Consider the following 11,593-nt stretch of genomic DNA (forward strand, 5'->3'; position numbering starts at 1 on the left):
AATGTTTTTAACAATATAAACAATGTTTTTATTTTTATTTTTGTTGATAAAATGTTTTTATTTTTAATTTTTTTAATAAAATATTTTATTTTTGTTTTTTTACTGTAAATCATGCGCGGAGTGTTGCTACATCGACTATCTTATAGCCTGACTCGCAAGGGAGTGCTGCTACATCGACTGACAAATAGCCTGACTCGCAAGGGAGTGCTGCTATATCGACTGACAAATAGCCTGACTCGCAACGGAGTGCTGCTACATCGACTGAGGGTTTGGTTGAGGCAGGCAGTCTATAAGTTAATAAAAAATATATAGCCTATATAGATAAGCAATCGCTTACTGGTTTATCTTTATAGGAATCAGCTTTATAAATTCAAGGAAAAAATAAAGAATAATTAAAAAGATTGCTTCCCCATCCCAAGACCTCAGTCAATGTAGCGCAGCAGGATATAAGTCTATGTATGTACTGAAGCCCTCGGCAGCAGGCTTTTTCAGGATGACATCTCACTGCTTATCTAAACATGCATTTATAACTGTACATACACGAACAATATTATGTAGTTAGGTTTACCGTGGATGGTAAAGCATGTCTCTTATGTTGTTTTCATGTTTTAAGTTGACAAAGATAAGATCTCATAAATTGAAAACCAATTAATTAATTGGAGAAACTAATTAAATTTAAACTTTTTTTTTTAGTTTAGAATGTTTTTGTTTTTATTATTTTGTTGTTTTTTTCTGTTTATAATATTCAGTTTAGTTTTTTATAGTTTGTTATTTTTTTATTTTTGTTTTTATGACTGATTTTTTTATTTAGCGCAACTGAGCGTACATACATAGACTGATTATCTAGGGATATGCACAGTGGAATGTACATACATTCACTGACTATCTAAGCATAGGCAGAATTAAGATTATGGTTAGGGACTATGTAGGGTTAGGTACAGTAGAGTGAACATAAATCAACTGACAATATAGGTTCAGTGGAGTGTGTTGTGGAGAGTATAAACATTGAATTGAAACATTGAAAGTTTGGTTTAGGCAGGCAACATGATATATATATATATATATATATATATATATATATATATATATATATATATATATATATATATATATATATATATATATATATATATATATATATATATATATATATATATATATATATATATATATATATATGTAAATTATGTTAGTGCATTTTACAAATAGAGTGCTCAATGGTCTTAAAGAACAGAGCAATAATTAATTAGTAAAAAACACTTATCTAACTTTTATCTTCGACTTGAAGTTTCACCATTGCTGGATCATCAGCAAGAGAACTCTTCCTGATGATCCAGCAATGGTGAAACTTCAAGTCGAAAATGAAAGTAAGATAAGTGTTTTTTACTAATTAATTATATATATATATATATATATATATATATATATATATATATATATATATATATATATATATATATATATATATATATATATATATATGTTAACTTTTGAATAATTAGAAAAATAAATCTTTTACTTTAAAAATAGGAATGTTGGAGCCATGTGAATGTTAGAAAAGCTGTTTTTCCAAAACTTTGGAAAATGTTGAAGAATTGTGGCTATGGTAATATTACCATAATTTATCCCAATTTAGTTTTGTTGCTAAGCCATCTGCCCAAAGAGGTAAAAAAAAATTGTAATTAAAACGTAATAAATTTTTAATATTTTTATAAACAATTAATTAAATGCTTTGCATATAGTTTAGATCACGCTATGATGTCACTAAAGCTTTTATCTTCTACATCAGATTTCATCATCACACTTCTTACTACTAGCTTATAGCTGAATCTTTTCATGATTTGCTTTGTAATGGTCTTTAGGCTTTTTCACTTCTTTTATAATCTCCTGGATTCAGGTAGGCCCTAGAAGCCTACTACTTTTTGGTTTTAAGTCAAGTCTCATTCTACCCCATGATTTCTTCCTTGAGCAGCGTCTGTTTCTAATCCAAATCATTTCTCACATTAACATTTTTACAGCTTTTAGTCAGTTCAACATTGCTGTCTTACATTTATACAAAAGTACAAAATTTATGCAAAAGAATTTTCACCATTACTCTCTAAATTATCAGTTGTTTAATACCCTTTTTCTTTATTTCTTCATTACCTTTAAACTATCAGATGTTTAATACCCTTTTTCTTTATTTCTTTCTTACCCTTAAATTATCAGCTGTTCAAATACCCTTTTTATTTATTTATTCATTGCCCTTAAACTATTTAACAAGTGCTTAAATGAATCTTGGTTTTCTGTTTGCTGGAAAAATGCTGGAAATAAATTTTGTGCTGATTTAAAAAAGTTTTAGGTTGGCAATTTTTTGCCAACATTTTTCCAAATTCAAAGGATTGAGCTCCTTGACATTCAATACAGATTTCAACTCTCTGACAATCATTAAACATTTCAATACTCTTTTTTTTCTACTGACTTTTTGACCATTATTACAGAATGGTTTTATTATACGCAGAAAGGTTTAATCAAACACAAAAAGGTTTTATGGTACACTAAATTGAAGCAATTAAGCAAAGGTTATTTGCTATTGAAGCATCAGCAACTTTTGATAAAGTCTTGCATGTTAGTTTTTTCTAAAAGCACTCTTCATATGAAGTTTTTGCGAAAACTTTTAAAGTTAATAAATCGTTTCTTTCTTATCACAGTGTTGTGGTTGTCCTTGATAAACTAAAACTCTCCAGTAACTTTATTTGTTATTTAATAGGTTTTTCAAAAATTCTTTACATTAGGGTTAGTTTCAGAGCTAGAAAAAAAAACGACAGTTACAATTTTTTTCATAGGTTGTAGGTGAAGAAAGTTTCTTTTTTAATGAATTCTTGTCTTCACTTACTGAAGGACTGTTAACTAATATAAATGTTTTATCTCCCGCTGACGTAAAGTTGCTTATTACTTCTTACAAAGAATGCTTTCAGTATATGCTATTGCAGAATATCACAAATGAAAAAGTGAAGGATTACTTGTTAAATGATCAGGTAAATTTATTGCTTTGTAGTAGTAATAATAATAGTTTTATTTTTTCTGTTTTTATTTCCAGGTTTTATTTTTGGTAACTAAAATCACAGTCATAAGAAATAGTTTGGTCACTCGGGCGTATTATGTGATTTTTCTAATATTTGTTAAAAACACTTAAAAACTGTCGAACAGCCAGGAACAGAGTGCACAAAGTATGGAAATGGAAAAAGAGTTCAATAGTGAATTTGATATTGAAACATTTTTCTTTGGAGAATGACTTTCTTTTTGCAGACAAAAATTTTAATAATGATTTAGACACCTTGGATTTAGATCTTTAAATTTAACATTCTAAACCACCTGTCCTTCTTAGCAAATATTAAAATCTGCTCGATAAAAGCATTACTACCTTAATTGATAACGAATGCTATCCTGATTTGTATAGAAATGAGTTAAGAATTAATCATGCAATGCTATTAGAAACTTCACAACAAACCCTATCTCTATTAGAGGCAACAATAGCTAGTTTTAAAGCTAATGGCAATGCAGAAAAGTTTTATCCTCAATTTTACAAAGAAATTTTTCAAAGAAATCGTGATAATGAATTTTCATTAATAATCTGACTAAAAAAGCAACTAGACTTTTTGGCTATAAACTATGCATTCATGTTTTAGCGTTTCTTACAAACTCATTTTACAATAACTCTTGTGTAAATTTAAATGATTTATTGTCTGTTGAACTTTCAGATAGAGATAAAGAAATTATCTTGTATCTGCACAAATCGAGTATCCAAAGAACTGTCTTTAAACTTATTTTTAGATTTATATATATATATATATATATATATATATATATATATATATATATATATATATATATATATATATATATATATATATATATATATATATAATAGAGAGAGAGAATGTTTTCATTAAGATTACAATTGGGTTTTTTTTTTTTTTTGTGATACTACCACTAGGAAGATTGTCATCCAAGGTTAAGGAAGCATATATATATATATATATATATATATATATATATATATATATATATATATATATATATATATATATATATATATATATATATATATATATATGCTCTCACATGCTTAATACAAGAGGAGAGTGCTTAATAATTATTTGAAAACTCATGAAAATTAAAACTTTAAATGAAATCAGGACTAAAAGTATCAAAATCAGAAAACAAACATTCAAAAAACTATTTAGAATTTATATTTAAAAATATTTTATTATATATGCAGAAAAATTCTAGTCCTCTTTTGTATAAACCATCTGAGATAATATACAAAAAGGACCGCTCCGAGCTCAATTGGGTCAAGATTAAATTATGACACCATACACCTAAATGAAAAATAAGTGTTGTATATCTTTGTTCATTTTAAGCGATTATAAAAAAAATAAATTTATTGTAAGTTTTTTTATCAAAGAAATTGTGTCAAATAAAGCTTTTTGTTAAGATTTCTTACTTTACAGATAATGTATATTGCATTAAAACCAATAGATCCATGATTCAATGCCTGCTCAGAGCAGGCATTGAATCATGGATCTATTTGTTTTAATGCAAGGGATCTAACCAGTACACATATAAAGGTGTACTGTTTTTAGCAATACAAGGAGACAAAAGAGAGTTTTTTTTATTAAATCACTTGAAAAGTCAACTTTTTTTATCAGCAGATTTTTCAGAGTAAGTCTATTTTCTGTATGGTATACATGTCATACTCTCCTCCATTGATATTTTGTTTGATGCATTAAGATTCAGACAGTTACCTGCAATTGGGTGAAATATATGTTGATTTCAAATAGTACTATCATTGAATCCAAAATCAAACAAGGAAGGATTATCTTCTCTTCTACCAATTGACCATTGTTGTCCAAAGTAATTTTCTAAAAGATCCTGACAAAACCTTTTAGTTAATATATAACTCAAATTATTATTAATTAAAAATTTGATAAGTTTAACAACAGAGTTAACTGTGAAGCCTTCATGGGTTTGCCAAGTAATAAACATATTACTTCTATCACAATTTTTGAAAAATTTCTGGGTCTTGATTCAATAGAAAAATACCAATCAGAAAAGTTTTTTTTAATTTTCTTTTAGCCATGTAAATCAAACATCATTTGTATCAGAGAATGGTTTCAAAAATGAGTTGCGTTTTTAATATACAATCATCTGTATTATGAACATTTAAGCAATAAAATAATAATTAAAATATTTGCAAAACTGTGCAGTTCTAGCAGTATCAGATGGTGCATAAAATTCTAATGCAGTACTACATGAATTACTTAAAACTTGTGCAGCTAAACGGACATTCATAGCTGAAAATGGAGTTATTTTGATGTGCTCAACGGTTAGCTTTGGACATGCATGCAATTGAGATTTTAAATCTTCATAAAACAAATCAGCTATATGAGACCATAAATTATGTCCACCTGATTCCACATGATTGGTTTTACCAGCTCCAATGATTGGTTTTACCAGCAAACCAATGATTGGTTTTACCAGCTCCAGAATGAGAAAGGTTGTTCCTTGGTGTTTTAGTTAAACAAGGGGCATCAGAAATAGAATATATAAATCTTTTATTGTTATCATCAGCAAATAAATTATCAGTGCGGTAAGTCACATCAACATGACCATTAATATCTTTGTTCTCAGTCAGATTAAAATGCCTTTTAAAAAATTTTCTATATGATGATGCTCCATCACAAGTAACTGCAACTACTTTAGTTATAGTAGCAAAGTTTGCAAAACTGTATTTGAAAGGATTTACAATACTTCTTACTAAAAAATCTAATACACGAGAAACAAGTTTGTCTGCCTGTATGTTGCAAAATTAACACTAGGATCACCCAAATTAACATAACCAATTAATTTTCCAGAATGTTTGTCCCAAGCAAGATTTTCTTGAATTTTCATTTCAGTAAGAACTAGGACAATAAACTTTTCTTGAGCTGAAAAATGTTTGACTTTATTTTTTAATTCTTCAATTATATTTTTATTAAATCCTAACTTTGGCTTCACATAATTTTTATGTCACATAATCGCTTATGACTTGGTAAAACTAAGAAACCAGAATTATTTTTCTCATTTAATCGTACTGCTTCATAAGCAGCTGGCAATTTTGCAGCTAATCCCAAACAGTAACATATTATTGCTGGATGATAGTGAATCCCTTGCTTTGAGCTTTTTAAATATTTTGCTGCTCTTCCCAAAACAGACTCATAAATAGAGAAATCTTGCTTTTATCAACTCCTGCCATTATTTGAACTAAATCAATTTCAATACCTTTACTTATAGCTGGTAATGATCCTGGTTTTAGTGACTTTCTGTTATCCTTATGAAATATCATTTCTGGAAGATAATGCATTTCACAAATAAACAGACTCTTACTTTTATTTGAGCCTTCAAATTTATATCTTGAATACGATCATTAAGAATAATGGCTATTAGATTTTTCCTCAAAGAAGTATAAAAACTATTGTTAGATGCAGGATCTTTAAATATTGAAACTCCCTTATGCCTCCTAGAAGTACTGCATCCATAAATAGAATAATTACCACCAGGTATTTAAAGAATTGGATGAAGAAGATAAAATTTAAACAAGTAGTTTAAAGACAAACAATAGACATAAATAAGTTTTGTGCACTCTGTGGCGGACTGGGCACTAAAAAAATGCTAACAAAGAGTTGATCAAAGGAATACCGCAAATGGCCAAACTATCTATTTCTTATGACTATGCTAAAATGCAAACTGTGAACTGGTAAAATTTGAAGGTTTATGCAAACCATGGTTCTATTGGTTGTTAATGATGTAACATTTTATTTCTTGTTTGCTGTTAAATAGTTTTTATTTGCTATATATTATAAATATATATATAATATATATATAAAGACCAATATTTTAAGGACTTCAATTTTATTGATTTATGTGAAAACCAATATTGATTTATAAAAAAAAAAAAATAATAAATATAAAACATAAAATTAAAATTAAAATAAGATTAAAATAAAGTATATGGTATTGAAATCTTATTCCATTATATTCAACTTAAAAGAAAGAATTTATTTATTTATATATATTTTTTTATGTTAATTCACCTCCCAAGGCTGAGAAGACCACTACAGTAGAGGCTGCTTTTAATTGAAGTACAACCCTCTCTCAACTTTATAACTCTGAAACATGAACTATGACAAACGAGACCACTATTTGGAGAAACAAGTTGAGCGTAGTACTACCAGGAATGTTTTTGGGGATCAAACTCAGAACTTCTTGCTTATGAAGTGAATGCTCTATCGCTACACCACTATTGCTTAAATTGAAGAGCAAGCATTTTTTCAAATATCATAACTAAAGTGCTCATTAAACAGGTGTAATTATATAATAATATATAATGGTCATCAAAAATGTTTTGGTTTGCTATATTTTGAATATTTGTCAAGATTAATTCTTAAAGATTAATATTTATGTTAGGATTATTAAGTAGGGCTCGATCAGAATCGATTCGATTCGCAATACGTGTTACTCGCAAAAAGAGTAACACATAAACTGTAATAGTTAAACATCTATTTTTTGCTTTGGTGCTTTTCCACTTCTTTTTCGCTTAAAGTAATTTTAAATTTCAAAATTTTTGAGTGCTGCAAACTGGAAATAAAAAAACTGTTAATTATTTCACTTCAAGCTAAAATACGACTTCCAAAAAATCTGTGTTATAAGAATTCTTTAAAAAAAAAGGAACATTCTAGCAATCTAAACAGAAAAATTCCAATAAAAAAAATTCTGTTCAGGAAACTGAAACTTTATCTCATTTATGGAACCATTTAAAATGTGACCATATAAAGCTACACGAAGAAGCATCTAAATGGCGCAGGTCTGCTACAAAAAAAAATTCAGATAATCGAAAAATTCACTTCATTAATCTCACATTTTATTGGACCTTGAATAGATAGTTATTAAAAAAAAGTATGATAATAATAGCTTCCAACAAAGTATAAAACAGCAGTTTATCTCCAAACCTAGCATCACTTTTGGTCACTTTAAGGCTGACAATGGCAATAACTTTCTTGTTACTACTTGTTGCTATATTTCATCCTCGTGGGTTTTAGAACGATGCTGTTTATCAGTTGTAAATCAATTAAATGGAAGAAATGCTTGTCACAAGCCATTTCCACTGAAGAAATTGTTAGAAATGTGCTGTTGAAAGTTGACTTGACTTCAGATAATATTTTTAGGAGCTACAACTCCCACTACTCTTAGTATGTTGTACACACTTAAACTTCTTGAAATCTATTGACTAAGTTGCCCGGCTAATAAACTCCAACTTTGTGTGAAATCAGCTATCCAAATCCAACTAATTCTTGTGAAAATAATTAGCAAAGGTCATAATTATTACCACATCTATTGGAGTCAAAGCCTCCAATAGATGTGGAAAATAGTTTTAACAGCATTTTTAACTTATTGGAATGGATTTAAAAAAATCATGGTTCTATAGAACTTGTTCTCTAGTTTAGTGCACTCAGAAATAAAACTATATGAAAGTGCCACCAACTTGTCTAACTGAAATGTAAGTAAAATTATCAAGAATTGCCACTTCTATTTTAAATGCAGTATCTGAAGCCACTACTATTCTAAGTGCTGAAAAAAGCATGAGTGTTAATTTAGTTTATCCGTGCATTACAACTTTGAAAAATTGCCTTGCTCAATGGATAAAAGAAGGATAAGTAAATTTGTTGAGGATCTTACTACACAGCTAGAAATCAGGTTTATATTAAGTGAAGGCATTTTTCTTATTGTGACCTTTTTATATTAAGTGAAGGCGTTTTTCTTATTGTGACCTTTTTAGAGGGTCTAATTTAAATCAGCAATATTTACCTTGGCAGAGGCACAAATTGTGGAACCTTACTTAATGGTATCTGAAAAAAAGCGCAGTTTAAGTATTTGTATGTATCCCAATAAAATTCAACTCGAGGGAAAAAATTTCTTATCTAAAATAAATAGAAATTTAGATAAAATGTTTGAACTTGTTTCTAAAAATTGTACCCTACCAGAGAGAAGAACTTTAGATCAGCAATTATAATTTGAAATTACTGCATACACCGAAGTAAAAAGATTGAAACATTTTAGATTGTCATCATAAGTATAATAAGTTCTGTACTACAAATCATCAGAAAGAGTTAGTCTGTGGGAGGAGAAGTAAACACTTTTCCGAACAAAACACGGAACTGTTAATTTGGGCTTAAAGTAAAAGAAAGAGCTTGTTCAAATAATATTCTTATTGTGTAATTGTATATTGTAAAAATATAGAGAAAAAAAACAACTTAAATTCAGATTTCCTTAAACTAGTGATTCGATTCAAGATTTGATTTGATTTGCTAATCAAGTTCTGCTTCGATTTGAGATTTGATTCGAAACTAAAAATGCTGATTCGCAGGGCCCTTTTATTAAGTTAATACTTTATTCTGTTTATGAATATATGTGTTATTTTACAAAAACTAACAGGGTGACAATATATATCTATATATATATATATATATATATATATATATATATATATATATGTATATATATGTGTGTATATATATATGTATATATATGTGTGTATATATATGTATATATATGTGTGTGTGTGTGTATATATATATATATATATATATATATATATATATATATATATATATATATATATATATATATATATATATATATACACACACACACTCCTGTCCATAAGTTTGGATGCACCTATCGCAACTACAGATATTAAAAGAAAAATGTGTCAGAATAATTTTGATTTGTGACTTTAATAAAACAAATCAATAATTTTATGTTCTTTTGTTAGTTTTAAAGAAGAAGAAAAAAAATTGTATCAAAAATTATAACTAAAAGAAAATGTTTTTATTTAAATCATCTTGTCGTCAAAATGACCACCTTTTGCTTAAAGGACAGTTACTTGGCATGGGATCAATCAATTTTTTTAAATATTCCTTATCAATATTTTTCCATATGTTTTGGATTGCCTCCCAAAGATCATTTTTACCCCTTGGTGGAGTTTTTTGGACTTCTGGATCTAAATGATCCCACAATAACTCAATTGGGTTACAATCAGGACTCTGTGGTGGTCAAGTCATGACCTTCAACAATTTTTCCCCCTATAAAATTTTAAAGTTACATTACATCTTAATCGGTTACAATGTGTTACAAGATTACATTCTCTAAATTTTAACTAAATATTAACACATTACAAGCGGGGCGGGTAAAAATACCTGCTTTGCGGGCTGCTGTCTATTAGCGGGTCAGGTATTTTTACCCGTTTGAATGTATTTACTTTAAAAGAGGCACAAAGTAATTTTCCTCGATTGGTTTACATACGAAAGTGATAAGACTAGCTTGTACTTTTTTGTTTAGACTCTTTAGACTCTTCAACGTAATTTCTTTAACATTTGTTTATATAATAAAGATAACAAAAAAATCATCAATTTTGTTATGTTATTGTTTACATTCCGGTTGCTCATAATTTATATGCATAGACTAAGCAATCTCTAATCGTTTTCCCTTTTATATAAACATTCATTAATTAAGGAATGTTAAACAGATATTTTAAAAATATTTCAGACAGTTTTTATTGAGCTTTTGATGATCGAACATCTTTTTTCAAATATTTTTTTATTACAAAAATTTTTGTCGCAAAAAATGGATTCTGATAGTCGCAATTGCAAGTGATGCCGATATTGCAAGTGATGCCAATATTGCAGGACTTTACCCATACCGCCAAGCGATTCTGAAGAAAGTGAGAATGAAGAAGTGGAGTGGTCAGAATATGACAATCCTCCAATTATAGAACAATTTTTAGGACAAAGTGGTGTTGTTGTGATACCAAGTGATTCAAAAAGTGTAGCTGAAGTTGTTCAACTTTTTATAGGAGATGATTTATTCGATTTAATGGCCGAAGAAACTAATTGTTACCACCAACAAAATATTGACAGGTTTAAGGACAGAGCAAAAAGTATAAAATGGAAAGACGTTTCTTCGGTAGAATTAAAAAAAATGTTGGGATTACTTCTTCTTATGGGCAAAGTTCGCAAAGATACCAGGGATGAATATTGGTCAACAGAAAGAGCAATTGCAACCCCAATTTTTGCGGAAGTAATGAGTCGTGATCGTTTTTGCCAAATATGGTATTCTTGGCATTTTTCCAACAATTCAAACAATCAAAATGAAAGAGACCGGCTTAAAAAAATTTGTCCAATTATAGAATATTTTTTACCCAAATTTGAGAATGTTTATAAGCTGCAATGAGAGTTATCATTAGACGAAAGTATTATGCTGTGGCGAGGTCGATTATCATTCAAAGTGTACAATGCATCTAAAATCCACAAATATGAGCTGCTCATACGAATGGTCTGTGAAGCAAAGAGTGGATATATTTGCAATTTCAAAATATATGCTGGTGATGGCAGTCGTCTTCAAGAGACAGTTCTGCAACTTTTGCAGCCATACGAAAACTTGTGGCACCATGTCTACATGGACAATTACTATAATAGTGTCGAAACAAGCAATGTCTTGTTACAACACAATTTTC

The 11,593-nt window shown here is 28.6% G+C and overlaps 1 protein-coding gene across 2 annotated transcripts in view; it reads left to right on the plus strand.

Annotated features, from left to right (window-relative positions):
• LOC100211926 (E3 ubiquitin-protein ligase listerin) overlaps window positions 1-11,593 on the plus strand; it is a 181,666-nt gene that overhangs the window by 109,173 nt on the left and 60,900 nt on the right. For both annotated transcript variants that reach the window (XM_065792890.1, XM_065792891.1), the window contains exons 9-10: window positions 1,531-1,665; window positions 2,826-3,017. In XM_065792890.1, coding sequence (XP_065648962.1) covers window positions 1,531-1,665; window positions 2,826-3,017 — 327 coding nt within the window. The remainder of the gene's footprint in view (window positions 1-1,530; window positions 1,666-2,825; window positions 3,018-11,593) is intronic.

This window comes from Hydra vulgaris, chromosome 03, assembly GCF_038396675.1.
Source record: "Hydra vulgaris chromosome 03, alternate assembly HydraT2T_AEP".
Lineage (NCBI taxonomy): Eukaryota > Metazoa > Cnidaria > Hydrozoa > Anthoathecata > Hydridae > Hydra > Hydra vulgaris.